At 34.0% G+C, this 27,060-nt stretch overlaps 2 protein-coding genes across 3 annotated transcripts; one reads left to right on the forward strand and one right to left on the reverse strand.

The window, feature by feature from the left end:
• LOC110704450 (protein RETICULATA-RELATED 1, chloroplastic-like) lies at positions 1-7,505 on the forward strand. The gene is made up of 8 exons (XM_021882236.1): positions 1-284; positions 1,441-1,957; positions 2,374-2,472; positions 3,188-3,408; positions 3,858-3,927; positions 4,613-4,692; positions 5,508-5,572; positions 6,828-7,505. The coding sequence occupies exons 2-8, from the start codon at positions 1,457-1,459 to the stop codon at positions 7,019-7,021; spliced, it is 1,230 nt and encodes a 409-aa protein (XP_021737928.1). The 5' UTR covers positions 1-284; positions 1,441-1,456; the 3' UTR covers positions 7,022-7,505.
• Positions 7,506-8,025: 520 nt separating this feature from the next.
• LOC110704449 (glycerol-3-phosphate dehydrogenase [NAD(+)] 2, chloroplastic-like) lies at positions 8,026-13,825 on the reverse strand. 2 transcript variants are annotated; one of them, XM_021882234.1, is made up of 9 exons: positions 13,256-13,818; positions 12,162-12,298; positions 11,973-12,078; positions 11,605-11,806; positions 11,415-11,502; positions 10,754-10,901; positions 10,109-10,258; positions 9,874-10,023; positions 8,026-8,335 (listed from the first exon to the last, which is right to left on the reverse strand). In XM_021882234.1, the coding sequence occupies exons 1-9, from the start codon at positions 13,640-13,642 to the stop codon at positions 8,321-8,323; spliced, it is 1,383 nt and encodes a 460-aa protein (XP_021737926.1). In that variant the 5' UTR covers positions 13,643-13,818; the 3' UTR covers positions 8,026-8,320. The 2 variants fall into 2 exon arrangements, with proteins under 2 accessions (XP_021737926.1, XP_021737927.1); XM_021882235.1 differs by lacking the exons at positions 8,026-8,335; positions 9,874-10,023 and having other exon boundaries at positions 10,148-10,309; positions 13,256-13,825.
• Positions 13,826-27,060: the final 13,235 nt, after the last annotated feature.

Consider the following 27,060-nt stretch of genomic DNA (forward strand, 5'->3'; position numbering starts at 1 on the left):
TAAAACCTTGAATATACCGCTGATAAACAATAGTTTATACTATTGATAAAGGCCCAAACCTTGGGTGTACTAATGATAATTTCCCTAAAAATTATTATAAATAAATAAATAAAATTAAAAAATTAAAAATGATTCCAAAAAAACCTCAGTGCTGCACTGCACTGCTGCTTATACTCCAACCGCGGTCGTGCTCTCCTCCATTGCCAGTTGCCACCCTTTTCTCTGCTCCTTTCGAATTCATCAAATTTCTCCCTTCTAAATGTTCTGATCCTTCGCGATTACTGGTTAGTTTTTCATTTTTGTTCTTTGATTCTACTTTTTTTTTTTTTTTTTCAGTGATTATGATTCTGTTTTCTGCTTCTTGTAAGCATGTGTGCTTCCCCCCCCCCCCCCCCAATGTTTCATGTTTTCATGTGAATGTTAGAGCCCTTATTCTTGTAATTCATTGCAATGGATTCATGATCTTGTATCTTGTATTTATTTATATATTTTTATTTTTATTTTTGGGTGGAAGACTCGATTTTTAATTGCCCAAAGTGGTTGAATTGCATCCCCTTGTTTTTTAAATTTTAAATTAAACTATTAGTTTCAAGATTATAATTTTTGATTTGTGAGATGATTGAAAATTGAAATAATTCCCATTTTGAAAAGAAGGGAAGGAATTCAACATTTGAGAGGAATTTTTGTTTAGCTAACTAGTTAAAATTTGATTTAAGTAACATTGTTAGTGGTTTTAGTATTTAAACTCTACACCACATGAATTGAAATGGTGGTGATTTCATCCAATATTACTCAACTACAAGCTGAATGCAGTCATAGTATTCTTGTTGTTTATTCACAAACATTTAGGGGTGTAATAATTGGGTGAGAATTATCAATAGTGTGGAATAAGTAATTATTTTTTGCGTCTCTGCATTGATATAGACGGAATTTGATAACAAGTCTTATATATTGCCTCGGAAGACTTTACCAACTAAATTAGCCATCACAACTAGGAATAAGGATTGTTGATTGGATAAATATGTGTTTTTATTAAGCAAAGGGGATGTCCATTGGATTGGAGATGCTCAATGGAGGAAATATTATGGTTGGAGGGATTACAAACACCTTGTGACAAATGTATCTTTGGACAGATAGTGTATATTTTCATTCTTTGTTGAGGATGTAGTTTCTTATTTGGGTCTTTGGTCTAGACTTGTTTGGAGGAGAATTGTGTGCATTTGGTATTTTGGTCCTCTTTTCAACTATCCAATGACAAGTTACATTCTTCGTATATGATGGATATTCTTGTGCTATTTAACAGTTTTTGAGGTTTCACTTCTTTTTTTGTATATGATTCTTGGCCTTATTTCAACTTTTTTATTGATATTAGATATTTTTAAAATCCTCTTACATATTTATGTATAATTTCATTTCTTTCTTATGTTACAATAATGATAGAGTTCATTGAGAAGCAATGTCGGTTGGTTCATTATTGAATCTATCACACAACTACAGCACTGCATTGAATGAGACCAACTTGAACAGGCATTGGACTTGCAATTTTGTGCTTGAATGTAAGGCTATAGGTTTTTCTCAAACCAAAGATGCTCTAAGAGTCACAAATTTGACCTTGTCAAATCGATATACTGATGTTTTCCTTGTGAAAAGCTATAATGACAAATCTACAAAAACACTGTCTGATTTAGAGGACAATGGGGTTGTAGAGGATTCTGGAAACGGTAATGGGAATTTTCCACCAGAAAATGGAGGTGATGGCAGCAGTGGTGGTGGTGGTGGTGGTGGCAAAGGCGAAGGAGACGATGAGGATGAAAAGGAATTTGGTCCACTATTGAAATTTGAGGATGTGATGCGAGAAACTGAGAAACATGGGGTGACTCTTCCCTCGGATATACTGGAAGCTGCTAAAACTACAGGGATAAGAGAACTTATACTGATGCGGTACTTAGAGTTGCAGGTATAGTTTTTTCATTTTCAAAAATTTGGAATTGATTTCCTTTGGCAAAGTGAAGCTCTGAAAGTATGAAAATTATTACTTTTATTGATTATTATTTTGATTCTAATACGAGGAGAGAAATAGATGAAATTTGCTTGAAAATGAATTGTATTTGAATATCTAAACTTATGTTAAAATGTCACTTTTTATAAATTTGGGTTTTTCTCAATTACACGAAAGATGAATTTATGCAATGAAGGAAAATGTGTTGCACAGATGCTAATAATATTACTTGAAACCGGATATATTGATGTAAATGTGAAATGTCTATTTTTGACACACGTTTGGGTTTCATGCTTTTGTCAAATTGGATATAATTTTCAAATTGGTTCCAGTTATGGATATTTATTCATATTTTATTTTGTATTGATACTCAGGGATTATTTTGGCCACTTGGCTTTTTGATGAGACATTGTTCAATGCTCCGCAATAGAATGATAGCAGATCCTGCATTCTTATTCAAAGTTGGGACTGAGGTACGTTGATAATATATTCTTGTGAGCCAAGAAGGACCGAGACTTTTATGAATTGGGTAGTGGTCTATTCACCTGAATTTCACTTATCTTATATTATGAACTTATTTTATCTGAACTTATTAGCCTTTAAATTATCTTACTGAATTTATCAACCCAAAACTTATTAACCCTTGTATTATATTATATGCACCTTTTTTTTTTTTTTTTTTGAAGAATTATTAGCTGCAGTTATTAGCCCATATCTTATCTTATATGAACTTATCAGACCTGAAATAAGTGAGAATAAGGTAAACTAAACAGAGCCCTAGCATGCCCATTTGGAATAAATACAGGATAAATGTCTTGGATAGTGGCTAATTTGTGCCAATCGTTTTAATCTTTTGGGATGGGGACACTAATTGCTTTTTAAATTGCAGTGGACACTGAACAGACTTGTAATCAATGTCACTAACTCACTATCATGTTCGTAGCTGTATAAATTTCTGTGAAGCCTAGTTTTTTATCTTTATTTGATTCTGTACATTGTGTTTAATTTCATAAGTATAATGTTAGAGATCTATGTGCTTCAAAGTTCAAAAGAATTGTTTGCATGGCCATGTGTATAATCTTGAAGCTATATTTTTCTTTGCTGTGTAAAATGGTGATTTGTGCATTTATTTATGAACTCCCATCTGGAATGCTCTGAGTATTTTATTGGTTGTGTTGAATGATGCAGATAGTTATAGATTCGTGTTGTGCAACATTTGCTGAAGTTCAAAAAAGGGGGAAGGATTTTTGGAATGAGTTTGAGTTGTACGCTGCAGATCTTCTAGTTGGTGTGGTTGTCGACATAGCCTTGGTTGGTATGTTAGCACCATATGTTCGTATTGGGCAACAGACAGTATCAAGAGGTTTACTGGGACGTTTTCAGCTTGCTTGTCGTAACCTACCTAGCAGGTAATTGGAACTAAAAATGTTGTGATCAATCTTCTCTGACATCTAGATATAACATTGCTATTTTGATGCTATGGTGCTTGGACCAATATCCATTTTCAGTGAGAAAGTATGTGTGTAGGCTATAACACTTTGTTTGGATTGTAAAGAAGTGAGGAGGGAGAGGGCATTTCACCACTCACTTCCCTTAGCAGAACATTTCAATTTTAAAATGAAGACGTTAAAGTAATTTTGAAAATTCTCCCCCTTGCCTTTCTCATTAGCACTCGTTGGCGATATCTTTCCTGTAGTTGCCTTATCCCTCCCCTAATTTACTTACCAGCATTCAGAATATTAGTTGCTCTTCCTTGGGCTGTACGAAGTGATTTATTGGGATCCGGCTGTGTATTATTTCTTTGGTTTGCATGTAGCACTGTTTTTAGAAGCTAAACATTTACATGTTGGAATTGCAGCGTCTTTGAAGCTGAAAGACCAGGATGCAGATTTTCAGTAAAGCAAAGAACTGCATCATACTTCTACAAGGTATGACTTGGTTTGTATTAGTTTTTTTAAGAAAAAGCTAGTGTATAACACATAACTTAGTAGCTTGCGTGTCCTTACGTAACAGAGCAACTTTACCTTAGGGATGCTAGTTGGTCCCTGTATCCATTACAATTCTACAATTACACTGCCTGTTCTCATTCCATATATGATATATCTATTCCAAACCTTTTATGGAAATTTATCTAAATTATTATTTTTATCTTAATGCATGTAAATTATGTGCCCCCTTGTGACATGTTTTATTAGGCATAAATTTTTTTAAGATAAACATATCAACTTTGCTTCTAAGACGAGGGAAATAACAGATGGAAACTAAACATATCAACTTTTAGCGTTTTATTCAATGCTCCCATTCCTAGGGTACAAATGATCCTTGCCTTCCCCGTCATCCAAGCTCCCTCAGGTTGCATGATGGTCTTGTAAGAAAATCCTGAGCCAAAAGACTCTTCAAACCTCCCAACAAGAGTTACATACATTTTTCCATGCATTAAAAAAGAAAATGGTCTAGACAAGTAGATAGTGTAGGATTTGATCAATAAGTATAATGTTATGGTGAATGATGATTGGTTGAAGCTTCATCAAGAAAGTAGTCAACTGTAAAATCACATTTGATTGAAAATACTTTATTGATAAATTAATGTAAATTTACAATTTTGACATGCAGGGTGTATTATATGGGGCTGTTGGATTTGGATGTGGAATTGTTGGACAGGGCATTGCGAATATGATCATGACTGCTAAACGGTAATTTTCTAAGAACCTGGCATTACATTTTGCTTGTCATCTCACATCATGTTATGAAGTAATTGTATCATCTAGCCCTGAATTCATTGTAGTTACTCTAATTGTAATTAAAGTAAGTAAAAATGGTCAATTAACACATGGCTGCATAGCAACAAGTTTCTATATCTGTTGATAACAGCTTTGGTAAATATTTTTTTCCCCTATTGTTAGATGAATATAGAATGAGTTTATGTGGTTCAGTAAACGATGGATGAACTACAGTCTTTACTTTCTTTTGTTTTCAAAAAACCTTACCAAATATTTTTTTCTAAAAGCTCTGCACATTATTTCTAATTTCTGGGAGAGTTAGCTCTTGGGGAACCATAGAATATGTTGCAATTGACAATGCTTTTGTAAACTAAGTAGCTAATAAGTTTGACCATTGACTGGATGTATATGAAGTCAGATTTAAAGCATTTGTGGAAGACTTAAAGTACTTAGGAAGCAATGGTGAAAAACATCTAGTGCTTCTAAAGTTTGAATCAAATTTGAGTTGGAGATACTGCTTAATGTTCAGATAAGCCAATATGCAGCTAAGTACATTAGAACCTTTTTTGTAAGTTAGCTGTACTTGCTAGAAACTTCCCTGGCTGTCTGATGGCATACTCATCTCCACCACACCCCCCACCCCCCCCCCCCCACCCCCCCGAACATGCTTCTGGGGTTTCTGATTGTCAATTGCTTGTAAACGTACATGTATTTTCCATGTTACTTTAATTTTGACATTAGATTTGTGTATTGAAATTGCTTAATATCAATTTTTTTTTCTTTGACAGGAAGATTAAGAAGTCTGATGATGATGTACCTGTTCCCCCACTTGTAAAAAGTGCTGCACTCTGGGGTACGTTTGAATATGTTTTGCACTTTACTGCTGTGAAGTGCGTGGAACTGTCTTCTTATGATAGACCTTTATGTCTCCCTTTTATACTTGTTATTTCTTCTCAATATTTTGACATTAAATTAGTATCTTATGCTTTTCTGCTTTCTGTTTTGTTTGGCTTTGATCACACGACTGTTTTGGTATCCCTATTTGTTCAAAAGTCAGTATCCAGTATGATGGTGCTTGCTTACAATATTTTGCGTAAGCTTTGGCTTTGAGTTCAATTCACAGTTCCGTTTGAGGCCAAAGTAGATGGTGCAATCAGTAGCTTGCCAAGACTAGTTTCACATTTCCTCCCTTATTAAATGCAAGGCAATTCATTGATAATTGATGGGATTACTAGAAATAAAATTTCGAAACTTGAAAAAGACAAGAGACCTTGGCCAATGATCTTTACTAGCTACGAGATCATGATAGTCATCTAGTTTGAGAAACCGCTGCCAATAGAGAATTTTATCAAAGCTTCTAAGTGGGGGAAAAAAAAAAATTGGGACCTTAGAATATATATCAACAGAATTTGTGGTTTGTACCCAAAAAAAAAAAACAACATAATTTGTGGGAAAGATGTCTCCATATATATGAAAAGTCCAGTGCCATCAAGGACATGCCGTGAGATCAAGTAGTGTCTATGTATTAGAAAAGTCTAGCGCCATCAAGGACATGTAGTGGCAAGTTTCAGGATTCTAATCCAAATTTCCTGAGATCATTGGGTTCTTGTCCTTCTCAGCTTACACCGCTCCCCCATGATCAGTACTGAAGTTAATTGAGTGTGCTACTATTTTCCAACTAAAGGAAGAAAGGATTTGTTTCTATTGAAGGGAATGGTAAATTTCAGGGTTGTACCAATTGATAATTCTTTTCTCATCTAATGACCTTTCTGGTAAAACTTGGTTAACCACATCTTTTTTCCATCTTCATGCACCAAGACTTAAACTAGAAATTTTATCCTGTGTAGCTGAAATATCTTCAGAAGATGTTGAGTGTTGGCAATGTGGTTGATTTTTTATTTTTCTTAAGTAGGACATGCTTTAGCAACTAGTGCGTGTCCTGATCTGTCATGCTTGTTCCTTCTTTATGTCAAGAATATTTCACTTGCAATGTTTATGTTGTGCTTTATTAAAAGTCTTAACTGTTTGATATAATTAAAATTATGTGTGCTTCATGACAATATATTGTGTCCTTTCTACTGTAATGTTGCTTTTGCTTTTGGAAACAGGTGTTTTTCTGGCAATCTCCTCTAATACACGTTACCAGATTGTAAATGGATTGGAGCGTGTAGTTGAAACATCACCATTGGCGAAGAAAGTTCCTCCTGTTGCAATGGCTTTTACAGTTGGTGTGCGATTTGCCAACAATATCTACGGTGGTATGCAGTTTGTGGATTGGGCTAAATTGAGCGGTGTGCAATAGCTTGATTCTCAGTCTTGTAGCCAAAGCTTCACTCGCACCCGCATGTCCTTTCAGAGAACAACAATGCTGCAGTATTGAACCTCACAGAGACCATGGCTGACTTGGTTACATTTTCGGATTTTCCCTAACTGTTCTTGCATCGCTTATACAGCCTTTGGTAGTGCCACGAAGCAATTCAGTGATGTTCGTTCTACTGTGTGCTGTAACAAGAAGCAGCAGCCAGCAGGGCAGGTTTTCTAGTTCTTTATGTTATCTTTCTGTTCCATATTCAATTAAGTAAAAGGATGAACACCTGACAATTTGGAGTTAGATTACTATAGAAACTGAAGACATTTTTTTCAAAATTTCGACTTAGCAAAAGGTGTTGCCTGATATTATGTGGAAACAATGTAGATTACTTGATTCTGGTTATATGTAATTGATGGATCATTTGACAATTACAGGAGATCTAAATGCGCAGCAAGTGTTGATCAGAAACAGCAAATTTGCTTGTTTTTCTTTTTCTATTTTTTTCAACTCTCCTGTGTTCTGTCTTCTTACGTCTAATTTAAAATATGAAGTATAAATATATTTTTTTTATCTGAAATTTTTTATTTCTGATGAGGGATCAAATCTTGTAGCTAGGTAAGGTTAAAAATAAACGAAGATAATTGAGGACAAGCCCTAGCAAAACTAATTCTTGTAACTAAATTCCAAAAAGAAAGAATACAAATACGAGTACATGAGAATTAAATTTTATATTTACATCATTGTCTTTTATTGCTCTTTCTACATACAAATACAATTACATGCATGAATAACATTGCCAGCCATACACTTAAGTTTGCTATTACGGAATATAAACCTTTATCGGCAATGAAAACAGACAAACAGTTTAATCTTAAATTTTTCCTAAAGAATCTGGATGCTAGTAATCTAGCATTGTTCACAATAGTACAGGAATACTTCGTATTAAGCAGGGAAAAACACATACTATCCAGTTTGCAGTACACCAACCCGAAAGATTGAACATAGCATTGCAACTATTACTTAAGAATCTCTGATTTGAATGATACATAAATGGAGTATACAATTGGATAGTTCAACACTACAAAACTCTGTAATGTCTTCTACTAAAAATTTGTTCATCACTGTAGGTTCCTGAGTTTCTCTCTAATTAAGCTGGTAATTGTATCAATATGTTCACTGCACTTACGAGTAAAAAATCCTGGAGCAAGGAGCAGAACTACAATGGAATCACAAAGCTCTTTTGCCCCAGGAAGAAAATAGGCTTCAACAAAAAAAATCAGCTCATGGGCTTCATACTTCCTCGACCTGCAATGAACTCAGTAGTTAAAGACAACTGACCATATTATAGAAACTGCAGTAACTAAAACAAGTCCAAGTAGGCCATTTTTGTTGCTATTTTTGGTGCACAACCCATAAATGATGGAAAGTGTGGAGACAGGTTCAAAATTTTTCACAATCAATTGGAGAGATTCACTGGCAAGTTCACATGAGACTATGAGATGCGTCGCAAGCAATGAGCTCCTCTATAAGAAATAAAGGATGACTTAACTCCCTCTGCTTAGAACTAGTTGTCACATTGTCCTAAGACTCCCAACCCCTCAATATTATGATCATGATTTTACAAAAGGACCAATATAGTCATTGTGTTAAGTCTAATTTTTACGATGTTGAGGATGTTTATATAGCAAATGAGTGTACCTTTGTACTTGTAGGTACTTGTTTATTTAGCCAGTGGAACGCCAACATAAGGGCGAGTCCTTTCAATTTGGCAGCACCGAAGTGTTCAGCCTTCGACATCTAATTCATAAACACCCTTAAGCAAAGTGCTAAAAGAGTATCCCACAAATCCTTCCAGAGTTATAGAATTTGATAGAGCCACAACAGAACCTAGTAACAGTCCTGTCATTAGGATCATGCGTGACAGACTTCTGTCCCAATCCCAAAAGTGAAAGAGAGGATGGTGACGAAACAATAAAAGATGAGTAGTATGAAGGAAGCCTAAGGACATCTCCTAAATTTGGACTTACATACTGGTAACATTGCACATCTCTAGCAAGGATAGGAGCCTCAGAAAAGAGACTATTAATGGAGGAAATAGAAATTCATGGGAATTTCAACTTCCCACAAAACATGAGAAGTAAATTCCCTAGCCCCCCCTTGGTCAATTGATATTCATGGGAATTTATAATTCCCACATTGCCAACCAAACAAGTTATGGAAATTCCTAGGAATTTCATTAGAGAAATATTTCATTAGGGGAATAATTTCCCATGAAATAACAATTCCTATGGGAATTTGTTTCCCATGTCAACCAAACGACCCCTTAATCATGATGAAGCCCTCCCAGAAAAAGCTAGCTAAACAATGAAATCACATTTCCTCCATCAAATTACAATCAAACCGAAGTCCAATCCAATTTGACTCTCAAAGGTGTTCCCCTAGACTGTGCATCTTTCAATATTACTAAGTCAAGCATCAGAATCATAAATGATTTTTATTTTTTTCTTAAATTTGGATTTGCACTGGTCAACTTTGGTGGCTGATATATATCCCATTAATGCTTTCCTGGTTTCCCATATAGATAAAATTTGTATTTCAGAGAAATAGCGCAGAGAGAGCAGGTTTGCAATAAACAAAATAAGGGCCGGCAAAAGGGAGAAGAGATCTGTGAATATTATGAACAAAGTATTATATATAACAAGGAGTGGAAGTTTATGGCTGTATATAACTAAACAGATCATGTGCATAGGCAGAATCAAAACTAACCAAAAATGTCAATAGCCTAGCTGCAGAGGAGAAGTGACATCCAAACAAATGATAATATTAATAAAATGTTCAGTTACCTGAGGTAGGTTCATCAGTTCAAGAACAGCTGCTTGAGGAGTCAACTCATTGTCGATTATTCTGGCTACTGCTGTCAAAACTGGCATCTTGACTTTATATTTTTGGGCCAAAGCAATGACAGCTCCAGCTGTAGCAACACCTTCAGCAACCTGAATAATGAAAGATTCTTCAAGGATGAGAATCAAAATGCACAAAATTCTTGAAAAGACATAGCGGAAGATGCTGGTTTCGCACCTGATTCATTGAGCTCAGTATATCTTCAAGTCTCTCCCCTGACCCAAGACGAACTCCAACTGTCCTATTTCTTGAAAGTTTAACAAAGCATGTAAGCATAATGTCTCCAGTTCCTGATAGCCCTGTAAGTGTTGCAGACTTGGCGCCCATCTACATTGCAGAAGATGAAAGGAGCGTAAGTTGAAGATTGGATGCATTGCCCTGTCAAGCCACATCATCCAAGAAAAGAGAGAGAACCAAAGCAGGGTCAGGGCATGAGGAAGTATCAAAACCATTTTTTGCCAGGAGCATATGGCACAATTCCTGATTTAAAAAGTATGCGTTTTATACAAATTTATAGCTACAAGTGCTTGAAAATGCCAGCTTGTTTTTGGTTTAAGAACTACCATAAGTTGAAGATTTCCTCTCCATTCACGTTGGAGAAAAGGCCAATAATAGAGGCAGGATATGAGGAACAAAACAAAACTTTTTAAGGATCAACAGGCAGATTTTGTGAGTGAAGAAAAACTTGCTTTCTGTTTTCAGTGCAACTAGTGCTAAAACTTGCAACGTTCATTTTCTTCTAAAAACTACCATATTTCCACAGAGAAACATGGACATCTTAAATATAAAATGGCTGATGAAAAGAACTCAACGACTCTATACCTTTTTAGCTAACCAACGAATTTCTGAGCAACCTTGAGCAACAAGAGCAGCCATGGAATTATTGCCCAGATCCATCCCCTCCACAATTCCAGCTGCTATAGCCAGAACATTTTTCAGTGCACCAGCAATTTCAACCCCTGTAACATCACTGAAGCATCAGAGCTTATGAGTTGAGTAAGGTAAGCAAGCTGAGAAGTGAGAATACAAGAAATTGAAAATCTCTATAACCACAGATCTATAAAAGGCCAAGATCCATTTCACCATTACCTTTGCAACTTCATCATACTTTCTCAGTCCCAAAATATTTTCCCTCTGGAATATGTGACTTGCCACAATATGAATAACAAAGTGCAAACGGAGCAATATATATTTGGGATGAGAAGCTTCATTAAAGTATGCAAACACTAATTTATAGATAGCGTAAGAAATGATAAAACATTGTCAATTTCGCTTAAACCTTGCTAATCATGAAAATCTACAAAGACTACAAAAGTATGCTACATACAACATATCAACTTGATCTTAATTAAATGAGGTTGGGGGGTTCACAAAAAAGCTCTCACATTTTTTGTCAAAGTGTTGCAATTTTAGTGTAACGGAGGAAGTAATAGATTCCCGATTAGCCTCTTATTGCAGTTTCTTACAAAAGGGTGAAATATACCTTGAAGTGTTGATTCTTAGCCTTTCAGAAGCTAGAAGCTGCTGAACTTGATTCGCCAATTTCTTGTCCCTTGAAGCAACTACTAGGGCTGTAAGATTAAAACTTAGCATAAGTGGAAAAGTATGGAGAAATAATGACACGATTGAAGCAATTTGATATGCTAACACTTTTAGTCAGAAACACAAGGGACCTGTTGGCAGTTTGCTCATCAATTCCGATGCAAATGAAGGCCCTGATAATGCAACAAAAGGTTGGCGAGGATTTTTTAATGCCTGCGGAATGATTTGAGACATCATCCGTAGTGTATTAAGCTCCAAACCTTTGCTAAGTGAAATGAATGGCAAGCCGGGATCAACATAATCCACAATGCTTTCAAGAAAAGCAGCAGTAAACTGCAAAAGATTGAAAAACAATGGCCGATTAGGCCACATGTGCACAGCAGAGTAAGAAGACATAGAACATGCATTCTCACTCTTCAATGAAACACAAATGAACACGGCATACAAGTTTACTAAGAAAAAGAGGCCATAACAAACTAATGGATAAAAGATTGGAAACCTGCACTGGTACAGCATGAAGGCAGAAATCAGCACCTTGCAGAGCATACTTGGCATCAGTTGTGGCAATAAGATTTTCTGGTAGCTTATGATTTGGAAAGTATTTACTGCAATGAAACCATGAAAAGGTTGAATACAAAATATCCCTGTGGAGAGCCAAGTCTTTGAGCGAATCAAGTCAAGGCTTTACCAATTGAGATGGTTTTGATTAATAGATTGACAAACATGAGGATCACGTACGAGCATACTGACTTCCATTTCTGCTTTTCTATTTGCAACATGAGCTGCCATAGCTGTACCAAATGAGCCACCTCCAAGCACCACTACCTATAAATAAGGCAATACTAAATAATAAGTTAAAAAGAATTGCAGCATAGATTGCAGGTGAGACCAAACAAAAGAACGTTATTGACAAGAATCAACCACATATATAATTTTTGACATTATCAACATGCAAAAGAAACAAACCCAGACTGATTAGCACTTTAGATACAAGTCAAACTACAAGGGAAAAACCAATGATTTAGAGTAACTAAGGAGGAGATGGTATCAATTGTTGCCACGAAGAAAATTTTCTTTATATACGATATTCAAGTTAATTGAACTTATCCAAGCTTCAACTTAAACAATAATGGTTTCAGAAGTAACAATCAGGTGCTGAATATGTTCCAATGCCAGAGGAGAAATCAAATCAAGAGGTGTCCAAGTTAATATAGTAGTATTATTTTAAAGCAGGATGCCAAATAACCATGTAGAAACAAAATATCTGGTCTTATGATCCAATAAAAATATTTTCAATGGATAATTTACTTAAAAAATTATGAAATCTGGTATTTACAAATGAAAAATTAAGTAAATAAATGACACCATCAACAATAAACTACTAAAGAATACTAGGTAACTATACTACAACTCTTATGAAAGGAAACTACTGAATTTCTAACTCGGTTAAAGTCTTTGAGGTGGTACAACCCAAACCCAAGAATTCAGATTAATCTCGTCTACATCATTGCCCTTTGCGACTCCTTATACACCCAAAATCAAAAATCACCATAAACTCAACCAAGATTACAAAACAGGACAGAACTTCACCACAAAAATTATCAACTACAGTAATCTTTGCATCATATCATTAACCAAATCAAACCCACAAATTGCTACCTCTACAATAAAGCTTCAACCCCAATTCAAAAACTGAACATTACCAATGCAAATATAATACAACATTAAATTGAATACAACAAAATAACCCTAAATAATTGAAAACAATAAAAGAAAAAGAACCTTTTGAGTGCGTTGAAGAACATCAGGTTTAGACTTAGAACGCAAGGAACGAGACCAACGAACAAGCTTCTCCCAAGCAATTCTGACTGCCTTTCTTCGATCTTTCTTCTCTTCAGCAGCAACAGCAGCAGCAGTAGAAGCAGTTTCTTCATCTGGGTTTTGTTCAGAATCATCAGAAGGTGGGAAATCAGCAACTTCTGCAACCAAACATGGCCGCCATTGTTGGGTTCTTGAAGCAAGATTTGAGCTTCTGAAAAAAGGGGGTTTTGAGTGGAAATTTTCAGTTTGGAATTTGAGGGTGTAAGGGAAATTACAATACTGATGAGTTTGAGTGTTTGAATTGTTGAAGATTGGTGAGAAAATTTTGAGTTCTGAAATAGCTGCCATTTTTTTTCTTTTTGCTGTCTAAATTGTTCTTGTTTATTTTTTAAAAAAAAATTTGAAGGATAGATTGTTCTTTTTGGAAGTTTATTGGAGAATTGAATTCGTTGTTCTTCCCTCACACAAGAGAAGAGTGTGGTTTTGCAGCACGTTTAGTTCAATTTTATGGAGGTTCATCACCAATCAAAATCAAATAACTGAAATGAGGAAGGCTATTTTGGTAATTACCTTCTATATTGCGGTGCATTTTCGTCAATTGGATTATTCGATTTAAACTTATTCGATTTAAACTTATTCAATTAAGCTTGTCCGGTTAATCATATAACTAAACTAAGGCCCTGTTCTTTTGAGCTGCTCTGCTCTGTTCTACTCTGCTTTGCTGAAATCTGTTCTGCTCTACTCTACCCTGCTCCGCTTAAAAATAATAATAATTAATATTTAATAAAATAATTATTATTATTATTAATATTTAATAATAATAACTAATATTTATAGATAATAATAATAATAATAAATATTTAATAATAATAATTAATATATAATATTAATTGATAATAATAACTAATATTTAATGATAATAAATAATATTTTATATTATTTAACACATTTTCTAATGTTATAAAAAGAGTAAAAAAATCTAAAAAAAAAATCAAATAATAATAATAATATTAAATTTAAATAATAATAATAATAATAATAATAATAATAATAATAATGATAATAATGCGATGATAATAATAATAATAGTAATAATAATAATAGTAATAATACTAATAATAATATTAATAATAATGATAATAATAATATTTAAAAAAAAGAAGTAGTAGTAGTAGTGGTAGTATAATAATAATGCTGAAATCTGCCCTGCTCTGCTTTGCTCTGCTCTGCTTTGCTGAAATTTGTTCTGCTCTGCTGAAATATGCTCTGCTCTGATCTGCCCTGCTCTGCTCTGCCCATAAGCTCAAAAGAATAGGGCCTAAATTATGCTACTACTCTGGAATGTGCTGAAGCGTTAGATGTTCGTTATGCCTTCCAATTGGCTCGAAGACTGGATTTTACAAGAGTGTGGGTGGAGTCAGATGCAATAAACTTTGTGCAAGCTATTCGATCAGATGATGGTGGTCAAGCTCCTACTAGTGTAATTTTTGATGATCTTCGGAAAGATAGTTTATATTTTGATGCCTATTCTTTTTCTCATGTTAAGCGAAATTGCAATATTGTTGCCCATCTTGCTGCGAGAAGGGACACCGATTGTAATGTGAAACATGTTACTTTGAGTTCCTTTCCCCAAAGCTTCACCACTTTGGCGGAATTGGATTTAACTTAATAACACGGGTAACTATCTTTCTTTCTTTCAAAAAAAAAAAAAAAAAAAAAAAAAAAAAAAAAAAAAAAAAAAAAAAAACTAAATTACATTAGTTATTACAAATATATCCATGTTATGAAAATAAGGGGAAAGGGAGAATATTAGAGAGAGATGTAGATGGTAAATCCTTGTTGTTGTCTTCATCCATTTCATTATACCATCTATATATATACACGATGTGAACAATGTAACCTATATGGACAATAAAGAGTCCATTCATGTGGGGATTACCATGTGAGCTAATGACATATGGGGGTTACAAGGAAGTTACAAAGGTAGTCATATTATTGAGGGAGTTACAAGATATAATGGGCATACACAATTATTATTTTGTAACACTACCCCTAGCATGCCCATTATCTAAGAGAGATTTAATGCGCTTATATGCTGCCTCATTTAAAACATTTTCAGGAAAAACCCTGTGAGAAAAAACCATGGATAAGGGAAAAAGAGTGTAGCGCGCAGTTACTCCCCCTCATTATTATATCACTGGAGATCTTTGAGACGAGACAATCCAATCTGATAAACTAGCTTTTTAAATGTTGCAGTTAGAAGAGCCTTAGTAAATAAGTCTGCTAAATTCTCACATGAACGAATCTACAAAACATTTATATCTCTATTCTTCTGAAGATCATGATTGAAGAAAAATTTGGGTGAGATGTGCTTTGTTCTGTCACCTTTGGTGTATCCTTCCTTAAGTTGAGCAATACAAGCTGCATTATCCTCATATAGAATTGTCGGTGCCTCTTTCTCGGATGATAAACCACAAACTTCTTTTATATGTTAAATTACCGACCTTAGCCATACACATTCACGACTAGCTAGCCTCGTGAATTGCTAAAATCTCAGAATGATTGGAAGAAGTAGCTGCAATGTTTTGTTTCATGGAATGCCAAGAAATGGCAATACCACCATATGTGAACACATATCCAGTTTGTGATCGAGTATTATGTGGATTAGATAAATAACCTACATCTGCAAAACCAATCAAATTTTCTTTGGACAATTAGGAAAGATTAAACCCATATCCTTTGTACCTTGACGGTAACGAAGTATATGTTTAATCCCATTCCAATGCCTTCGGATTGGACATGAACTAAACCTTGCTAATAAATTAACTGAAAATGATATGTCAGGTCGTGTATGACTTGCAAGGTACATTAGTGCTCCAATTACACTAAGGTATGGTACTTCAGGACCAAGAATTTCTTCATCATTTTCCCAAGGTCGGAAAGGATCCTTCTCTTCATCAAGTGATCTTACAACCATAGGGCTGCTCAATGGATGTGTTGTATCCATAAAAAATCTTTTAAGAACTTTTTCTATGTATGTTGATTGATGCTCAAGGATTCCATCATCTAGGTGCTCTATTTGTTACCCCAAGAAAAATTTTGTCTTTTCAAGATATTTCATTTCAAAGTCTTTCTTTAAACAATCGACAGTCACCGAAATCTCTTCAGGAGTTCCAATGATATTCAAATCATCAACATACATTGCAATTATAACAAATCCTGATCCAAATTTCTTTATAAAAATACATGGGCCGATAGGATCATTCTTATAACCTTCTTTTAACAAATACTCACTTAGACGGTTATACCACATACGCCCAGATTGTTTCGATCCATAAAGAGATTTGTTCAGTTTAATACATAAATAATGTTCTCGAGAACTAGACTTTGCTGCTTTTGGCAGCTTAAAACCTTCTGGGAGTTTAATATAAATGTCATTATCCAGTGGGCCATATAAATAAGCTGTGACTACATCCATCAAATGTAAGTCTAGTCCTTCTCTTATTACCAGACTAATTAGAAATCTAAAAGTAGTTGCATCCACTACAAGAGAGTATGTCTCCTCATAATCAATACCAGGTATTTGTGAGAATCCTTGTGCAACTAATCGTGCCTTATATCTTACAACTTCACCCTTTTCATTTCTCTTTCGCACAAAGACCCATTTATATCTCACTAGCTTTACACCTTCAGGTGTACGAACTACAGGTCCAAATACTTCTCTTTTTCCAAGAAATTTTAATTTTGCTTCAATTGCTTCTTCCCATTTTGGCCAATCATTTCTTTGTCTACATTCTTCAATGGATTTTGGTTCATGATCCTCATTATTAACCATAACATCTAATGCTACGTTGCATGCAAATACATCATCGACGTCGATTTGATTTCGGTTTCATGTAATTCCAAACATGATATAATTAGTTAAAATTTCTTCATTTATCAGGTACCTGAATTTCTTCTTGTATCATGTCTAAAGTCTCTTCTAGAGATCATTCAAAAAAAATTTCTTCAATTTGACCATCATCAATCATTGCTCCTTTTCTTTTCCGAGGATTCTTATCTTTGGAACCTATTGGTCTTCCACGTTTCTGACGTGGTTAGACTCATTAGCAAATTTATTTTGTCCTTCCGGCACATCTATTTTAAATGGAGCATTTACAGCTGGAATATGTGATTTAGTCACTCTTTTGGGGTCAGCAAACGAGTCTGGCAATTGATTTGCTAAACTTTGTAAATGAATTATCTTTTGAACTTCCAGTTCACATTGTTTAGTTCGAGGATCAAGATAGGATAATGAAAATTCATTCCATTTAATTTCCTTTTCCGGCTCTATTTTTTCTCCCCCTGATGTTGGGAAAAGTGACTCGTTAAAATGACAATCTGCAACACGAGCCGTAAATAAATCCCCTGTTGTAGGCTCAAGATATTTAATTATTGATGGGGATTCAAATCCAACATATATTCCCAACCTCCTTTGAGGACCCATCTTAGAGCGTTGTGGTGGAGCTATTGGGACATAAACCGCATATCCAAAAATTCTTAATGGAAAATATTTGGCCTGATGCGAATTAGTGCTATTGCATGTAATGTAGCATGTCCCCATGCAGAAATTGGGGTATTGGATTTCATAAGCAATAATCTAGCAATTAACTGAAGACGTTTAATTAATGACTCTGCCAGACCATTTTGTGTATGAACATGTGCTACAGGATGTTCAACATTTATCCCAATGGACATGCAATAATCATTGAAAGCTTGAGAAGTAAATTCACCAGTATTATCAAGACGAATAGTCTTAATAGAAGTATCTGGAAAATGTGCCCGTAACTTAATCAATTGGGCAAGTAATCTCGCAAACGCCAGGTTACGAGTTGATAACAAGGACACACGTGACCATCTAGTCGATGCATCGATTAAAACCATAAAATATCTAAATGGTCCACATGGGGGATGTATGGGCCCACAAATGTCTCCTTGTATACGTTCCAGAAAACTAATTGATTCAAAATTTATCTTAGCTGGTGATGGGTGAATTATCAACTTGCCTTCCAAGCAAGCAGCACATGAAAGATTATTATGAAGAATCTGATGGCTCTTCAAAGAATGTTCACATGAATTCTCAATCATTTTTCGCATCATTATTGAACCAGGATGGCCTAACCGGTCATGCCAAACAACAAAGTTATCAGTAGACTTCTGGTTTACTATAGCATGAGTTTCAATATAATGGTATTGATTTTCGTGTAGTACAAACCAGTGGAGAATGTAGGGAATTTCTCCAAGATGTGTTTTGTGCCTTGAGTTATATTTGTGATTTGAAGGAATTCATTATTTTCTTCATTGATTGTCTCAATATGATAACCATTGTTGCGAATATCTTTAAGACTTAATAAATTTCTTTGAGATAATGGGGAATATAATGCATCAATTATTTTAATTTCAGTTCCCCAAGACAATTTATGTTGGCTCTTCCGGAGCCTTCAATGATATTTGTACTACCCGAAATGGTACTCACATTAATTCTTTTCATCATCAAATAAGAGAAATATTTTTTATTCTTAAGTATTGTATGAGTAGTTGCACTATCAGCAAGACATAATTTTTCACCATTCATAGCAAATTGAACTTGAGTAGGATCCATGTTCTTCATGAAATAAAAAACAAGTCAAAATATTAAGCATAAAATTAATGATTATGAAATAATAAATCAATAAAAACACCCAAATAGTTCATAAATTCATAAAGCATATAAAGTCCTTATTACAACCATAGAAATTAACTTAAGTAAATCACTAGATTAAGTCTAATACTTAAAACTGACACAAATTAATATAAATTTAATTATTCCCTTCTGGGGCAGTGAAGAAATCAACAACTTCTAAATGAGTTGTACTGCCAAAATCTAAATTATTCCCTTCCGGGGAAGTAAGGAAATCAGCAACTTCGAAATGATTTGCATTGCCAAAATCAAAATCACCTTCACCATCTTTAAGAACAAGGTTTGCCTAAACTTTCTTTCCTTTCTTCAATGATTCGTGGTAAAATTCTACAAGATGCTTTGGAGTTCTACAAACCCGAGACCAATGACCTTTTACTCCACAACGGTTACATATATTGGTCTCACTTTTCTCTTTATCAACTTTATCATCCCTACGTTCCCACTTCTGGTGGGAATGTGAGTTTGTGAAATGATGACCTCCATGACCTCTATCATATCCACGTCCACGACCGCGCCATTGGCCACGACCGCGATCTCTACCTCGACCACTACCTCGAACACTTCACTACTGACATATATAAAGCAAATAATCCAAAAACTTTATCAAAGATAATGACATCATGATTTAAAACAATCCCTAACAATCTAGCATCATACGATACATGTCAGAAGCAAACCACAATATCCAATCAATACTACACTAATGCTTTGTATAAAAAGAGAGGCTCGTAACATTGACTGCCATACAAATAGCTTCGATTAGAGTATGGTTGCTGATAACATGTTATGAAAATAAGGGGAAAGGGAGAATATTAGAGAGATATGTAGATGGTAAATCCTTGTTATTGTCTTCATCCATTTCATTAGACCATCTATATATATACATGATGTGAACAATGTAACCTATATGGACAATAAAGAGTCCATTCATGTGGGGGTTACAACGTGAACAAATGACATATGGGGGTTACAAGGAAGTTACAAAGATAGTCATATTATTGAGGGAGTTACAAGCTATAATGGGCATACACAATTATTATTTTGTAACTATTCATAACGTAGAGAGAATATTCAATGCGTATATTAACTACTCCGTATTTAACTAAACTAAAATAATTATCGTATTTTATATTTGATTTCAATTGGCTTAAAGCCAAACTTCAAACAAAGTGAAAAGGGTGACTTCCTTCAAAAAAACAAAATGTGAAAAGGATGACAAGAGCAAGTATTTCTAACTTGCTTTTCATTGTATTGCCTAAAAGTCCATTAATCATTTGTTGAATAGATATAGTTGTCATCTAAATTATCTAACAACTTTTTTTTACCATAAACCTATAATAAAGTACACTACACACTTTTACTAACTAATTAATATACAATACAAACAATGATAGAGAATATTTTATAAATATTCTCCTCTAGGTTTAGGATATATTTTGTATAAAATTTTCTTTATGATATCTTTACGTATCTTGTAGTTACCTAATATGATTAGGTTTCTCATTGTAATTCTATAAATATTGATCAATGAAAATCACTCCGATTAAGGAGTTTGATATTATCTGACATGGTATCACAGCTTGGGTTAGATCTTGGGATTGTTTAGATCTAAAATTTTCTCTTCCCCTGCCGGTGGGTTTTTTTACAAAAAATTACACAAAACACTTTTTTTTGCTTTCGCGATTTAATTATGGAGTACGATGGTTGACCAGCACCGGCAGCTTCTCTTGTGCTCCGACTTCCCCACACACAAAAGATTTGTGCAACACCTCTCCCTCTTGGTTCTCCACCTGATACGCTACCTTGCTCACTCATAGTCCTCCTTCTTTAGCCTAATCTGTGAGTGAATTGCAAGCTTGCATAACGTATCGCCGTCTCCAATGACTTATAGTAGTCTTGGTTGAACCAGAATCACGAACCACCCTTTTATTAGTCTTTTTCTCGATGTCTTTGTTGGTAGGATCTTCCTCGGCAACAACAACACCACCAACAAAGTCGCCCTCCACCACCTTAATTAGTTGTCGTCTCGCTCACTCCGAGCCCCCTTCCCTAGCGGAGGTCATATTCTTTGGTTGGAGCCTTATTCAACTACAGTACAACAACTTAAAGAGGAGGTGTTAGATTTTTTTTTTTTTTTTTTTTTTTTGCACTAGCAACAATACTTTTTTTTGACTTTTTTTATAAATTTATTTTTAATTTTATCACAAGTGCATAGCCGCAACTTTGGTTATTTTTGGTGGGATTTATCTCTTTATGTGGGTCATTTTTTTTTAGAGGTAAATGCATCAAGTGGTTAAGTGGTTGGATTTTAGTAGCTTATTGATCAATTTTATTTGTGTTTCCTCAATTGTGATTTCCCGTAGTAAGGTAGTGTCTTCTCTTCGATGATGGTTTGATCCCTTAGCTTCTTCTTCTCTAGATCTGCAACTTGGCCCAAGTCTATGCGCTGAGAGATCTGCAACTTGGCCCAAGTCTATGCGCGGCTCTTCTCCTTCTCCTTCGGCCTAACAACGCTTATCTCTACTGTACGTAAGTCTTGGTTGTTTCTTCTCATCGTCGTCACCGGCACACGTCTCTACTACTCTTTTGATCATGGGTTATCATACTATCCTTACCGTTCGATGCATGATTCAGATTCCGAGCGTTCGATTTTCTCCCGCTCCGCCTGCGGGGGTGTGATAGAGAATATTAATAGAATATTCTCCTCTTGGTTTAGGATATATTTTGTATAAGATTATCTTTATGATATCTTTACATATCTTATACTTACCTAATATGATTAGGTTTCTCATTGTAATTCTATAAATATTAATCAATAGAAATCACTCCGATTAAGGAGTTTGATATTATCTGACAAACAGCTACCGTTACATTTGATCAAGCAATCCAAATGAATCAAACTGTTGATCACTAGACAAAGCTAGTGAAAATTAATTAATAACTAGATATCTCTAAGGCCATGTTCACTTCATCTTATTTTTGCTGAACTGAAATAATTTTTGATGAATTGATATTAATTTTACTGTTTCTCTATTATTTGTCTTCTTTGAAGTTACTAATTTTTGCTAAACTAAACTTAATTTTACTTAATTAAAATTATTTTTACTGAATTGAACGATTTATTTTAACTAAACATAGATTATTTTTACTGAATTGAATTTATTATACTGAACTAAAATTATTTTAATTAAATATTATTTTTTTAAGGTTAAGTGAACATGGCTTAAACTTGTAAGTTTTAATATTGTTTAAGGACTAGTCTTATTTAGGGATACAAGTTGTATCAACAATTAACAAGAATTACAACTCCGTTCACACATATGCTTAGAGCATCTTTAAGGGTGAACATTTTAATAGTTCACAATGAGTGAACAAATAAGGTGGTGGCTTAATGGCAAACTCTTTAATTGTTCATGTTGAGTGGTCATGGGTTCGATTGCAGGAGCAAGCACTTGCATGAATTAATTCGTTGTGGGCCCCACCAATATTTTGGACTGATATTCATGCAAAACGACGTCGTTTTGCTGTTTCATGTTGCAAAACGACGTCGTTTTGCTGTTAAAGGTCAGAAAAAAAAATAGAAATCAGCGGCTGGGAGCGCGCCACTTGGCCCAGCCGCTGCTTGACACGTGTGTACTGTTTTAAATATATCCGTTGTAATTTTACAACGGATATATTTTACAAAATACAAATCAAAAAAAAAAAATTACCAATGACTCTATTTTTTTCCCCTCTATAAATAGACACCCATATTGATATACTTTTTTCAACTTTGAAAATTCATTTTTTTCTACTATATTTTTCTCTTCAAAAATCCCCTCTATAATTACCAATATTATTATTATTTATACCAATATTAATATTATTATTGTTATTATTATTTTTAATTATTATCATTAATATTATTATTATCGTTACTATTATTTTTATTATTATCGTTATTATTATTATTATTATTATTATTATTATTATTATTATTATTATTTTTATTATTATCGTTATTATTATTATTAATATTATTATTATTTTTATTATTATCGTTATTATTATTATTATTATTATCGTTATTATTATTATTATCGTTATTATTATTATTATTATTATTATTATTATCGTTATTATTATTTTTATTATTATTGTTATTATTATTATTATTATTATTATTATTAAATTTTTATTTTTTCCAAATATAAATTATAATTATGGATTCTAATACCAACCCCAAAACAAATAGAAAGAAGAAAAAAAAATTTGGGTCAAAATATGATCCCGAATCAAGCCAATTTTCCTCCAATTCACCCAAATTTTTCACAAACACCCACAAATATTCCCCATAATTTTTCTGGAGTTTATCCTCAAATACCCCAATCAAGTTTCCCAAATAATCCACCAAATTTCCCTTAAAATTTTAATTTTTCTCAAAGCAGTTCAAATTTCCCACATCCATCCATGATACCAATGGGTTACGGTGAATATGGTGCTGCATCTGGTTATTTTCCGTCACAACAACCGAATCCCAATATTTGGGAATCGAGCAATGTCTTATCTGAAGAAGATGAGGCAAATGAAGAATGCGAGGATGATGGTGAGGGAAATGAAACTCCTTCTCCCCATCAAAACTTCACTCAAATGTTACAGCGACACAAATTGTTTACAGTTGTTTTCTTTTCTTTTCTTTTGGTATCTTTTGTGACAGGTACGTAACAAACGGTTTATGATTAGCCTAACTCAACAAGCCCGCAACCAAAACCAACCCAAAATCTTTTCCATGTTCCCCGTGAGAATTAATTAAACCCTTTGCCATAGGGTTGGGATCGGACTTGGGAATTGAGAGGCATAATTTACACTACTTTTGAGTTTCATCCACTAATCTATTAGGTAAATTTACTAGCAATAGCCTTGTAGGAGTATTCAGCTATAGTTATAGCTACATCCATGTATATATAATAATGGATCTAAATATGTACATCGCTAAATTATTAGTTTTCGTCTTGATTTAGAGGCCACTGATGAAAATCAAAATATGTATTCATTTTTAATAATAAGTCTTGTGTATGACGGGTATACGTTAATTTTATTGTAAAATGGTCAGTGTCGAGCGTAACTTTAACTATTTTTATGGTAACTTTAATAATTTAAAGAATAACTTTTAATTTGTCGTTGGTTTGAATTTTATTTTAATGTGTAATTTCTTATAGATTCATGATTACATACTATAACGACTAATATGATTAATCTAATACATTATAAGTTTTTTGTAAGATAAAATTTATCATTAGAAAAATAATAACTTTTGTAGCATAAAGGGTAATTTTAAATACTTTTATGATAATTGTAACCCGTCTTACTATAAATTAACATACACCCGCCTTTTTGGAGAATTTGTGCATTTTTAATGACTTATAATTAAAGTGAAAGACACATTAGATTTTGTCACTCTTCACCAAAACAAATAGACCTAAAAATGATATGAAATCACTCTTGTCCACCTAAAAAAATCCAAAATACCCGCTAAAACCTAGCCTCCTCTCTCTCTTCTCTCCTAAACTCTAGTCTTCATTATTAATTTTGAAGGGGCTTCCATTGGATTTTTCATCGGTGGAAAGTCCCAATCTTTATTTCTTTTGTTTTTTAGGTTATAATAATGTCCCCCTCGAAAGAAAGGGTTTATCACCTTCGAAATACAAGGTTTTTTCGATCTTCTTCGAAAGATAAGGTTTTATTTGCGCTTAATAGAGTCTCTATTTATGCGGGGCTACGATTGATTATGGCTCGGATTCGGGTTATAAAATCAACACAAGAATTTTTCCTCACAAAATTATGAAGCAACGATGGATCCACTCAAAAAGTTGTATGAGCGAGACAATGAATCGAGAATGTGCTGAAATTTAATGTTATATCTATGTATTTGGATTCTTAGCCCTTCCCCGATTAATTCTTGTTTAATTTTGTTAAATCTGTTTTCATTATTGTGAATTGTTAATTGTAGATGTCGTATGACTTTATTTAATGAAATTTAATGTCCTGTAGGACTTCTTTCAAAAAAAAAATTTTAAAAAATGATATGATATCTAATTAATAATCCACAGTAAAGCTTAATTACATCGACTGCATGCTTAGGAGACAAATTAACCAGCTTTCAAAAAAAAAAAAAAAAAAAAGGAGACAAATTAACCATGAAAAAGTCAATAATGTCGCTTATGAATTTTGATTATTACTATAGTCCACGCGAATGATCATTTGATTGACATCTTACCCCATAATTTTTTATTTGACATCCTAAATTCCTATTATACACCAAGTCGTTATTGGTTTAACATGGCCAACCATTCTAGTTAAAAATTTATATGATCAATGAACAATTTTGATTTCTCATATTTTCTTCTATCTACAAACTGAAATTCATCGAAATTCTAGAGTTTAAGTTTAATCATAATTAAGGAGATGCGATAAGGCCATTTAAGTGTTGCAAATAGTACGTGTTTGAATATCTAACAAGAAAATTTCGAGGTATGTTCATTAGATTGAAGATAGCTAGATAATTAAAAGATGAATTGTATAGATATTTAATGTATGTGCTTTGTATTTTTTTTTTTTTTTTGACAATAGTAACAACCAAACAGAAAAACAACAAACACACCAATAAAAAGTCAAAAGGACCAAAACAAAATCCTACACTCGCGTGCTCGTCTTGCAAGCCAATGAGCTGGCCCAATCCAGTCTCGGGGTACCTTAGAGATCCTGCAAACAGAGAGACCCTCAAGAAGACGACGAATATCACACGGTAACCACAAGCAAGAAACATCTGCCGGACGATCCTGATCAAGGAGAGAAACCATATTAGCACTATCCTGACCAGTGGCGGACCCAGGAATTTCCGACTGGTGAGTCACAATCGATAATCAAATATGTAAAAAAAAATTTTTACCAAACAACCAAATAATAGTACTAAAAAATACATCCAAATATTCAAACAATACAAAATACAACCAATAGGCAGCATCCTTTTCCACACTATACTCAAGCCAAGTCCAAGTACCAAACCACTTAGCACAAAAGCGACGGTTTTTGCCAAAAATAGAAGTTTGAGGAAATACAAAGTCTTTGGGCTGACAAGGCTTTCTTTGAATGTAAATTCTTCTCACTAAATCTCTATCGTCTTTATGAAATTCACTCATCTTTCTCCTCTTTCCTGGATCTTGTGGAAGATTAGCAAATTCATGTTCACTTAATCTTTCATCAAAGATTGGGGCATTAGGAGAACATTGGTCTTGTTCATTTTGAGGGGAATTTTAAGTTGAATAATGAGATGGAGATGAATGTTGTTCACTTTCTTGAGGTTGAGATATAGTTTGTTCATTTTGTGTTGGATGTGGAAGAGAAGTTGGAGTAGGATTCTTTTTAGCAAAAAAGCTAGTAATGTTTTGCATTTCATTTGGAATGCGTTTTCTCTTCATTCTGAAATTACAAGACTAAAATTAACAAACTAATAACTAACAAGCTAATAAACACCCTAACTACTGTTCTCCGTGTAATAACAGTTTAAACAATTTACAGCAACAATCACAAGAAAAAACTTAAGAATGATTTAAGGTTTATGTAACCACAATTCAGACACAATGTTTTACAATTCCTGAATCCGCCTAGTCTATACGGAACTTCCAGCCGAATATGCGACTAGAACCACTAACCAGTCCACACTGTAATCTAATTATAAATTTATAATCCTCCTTACACTAATAGCTGTCTTATACAATGTCCGGCATCAAATAAAATAATAAGTTCAATTTAACAGTCAAAACACAAATAATGCAAATTCAATGAACATTCATCGTATATACTAATTTTAAGCAACAAGTAATGCAAATTTGATCAGAAATTCACACAAAAATAAAAGAATAAATTGATGATTACCTTGCCAGACGGCAGACGCTGATTGAGGCGAGTAGGCGGAGCAGCAGGGCCAGCACTGGAGGCGACGAGGCGTGAGCCGATGAGCGAAGAGGAAGCGTTAACTACAAATCAACCAAAGTTTAAACCAAAGTTT

Source organism: Chenopodium quinoa, unplaced genomic scaffold, assembly GCF_001683475.1.
Source record: "Chenopodium quinoa cultivar QQ74 unplaced genomic scaffold, ASM168347v1, whole genome shotgun sequence".
Lineage (NCBI taxonomy): Eukaryota > Viridiplantae > Streptophyta > Magnoliopsida > Caryophyllales > Amaranthaceae > Chenopodium > Chenopodium quinoa.

Bases quoted from the DNA above. Each gene is read 5' to 3' on its own strand.
- LOC110704449 (XM_021882234.1), bottom strand. From the start codon at position 13,642: ATGGCAGCTATTTCAGAACTCAAAATTTTCTCACCAATCTTCAACAAT. The intron at 12,299-13,255 runs GTTCTTTTTCTT...CCTTATTTATAG, and splicing joins TTCTTCAACGCACTCAAAAG to GTAGTGGTGCTTGGAGGTGG. The intron at 10,902-11,414 runs GTATATTTCACC...CTGATGCTTCAG, and splicing joins CTAAGAATCAACACTTCAAG to TGATGTTACAGGGGTTGAAA.
- LOC110704450 (XM_021882236.1), top strand. From the start codon at position 1,457: ATGTCGGTTGGTTCATTATTGAATCTATCACACAACTACAGCACTGCA. The intron at 3,409-3,857 runs GTAATTGGAACT...TTGGAATTGCAG, and splicing joins TGTCGTAACCTACCTAGCAG to CGTCTTTGAAGCTGAAAGAC. The intron at 5,573-6,827 runs GTACGTTTGAAT...TTTTGGAAACAG, and splicing joins AAAAAGTGCTGCACTCTGGG to GTGTTTTTCTGGCAATCTCC.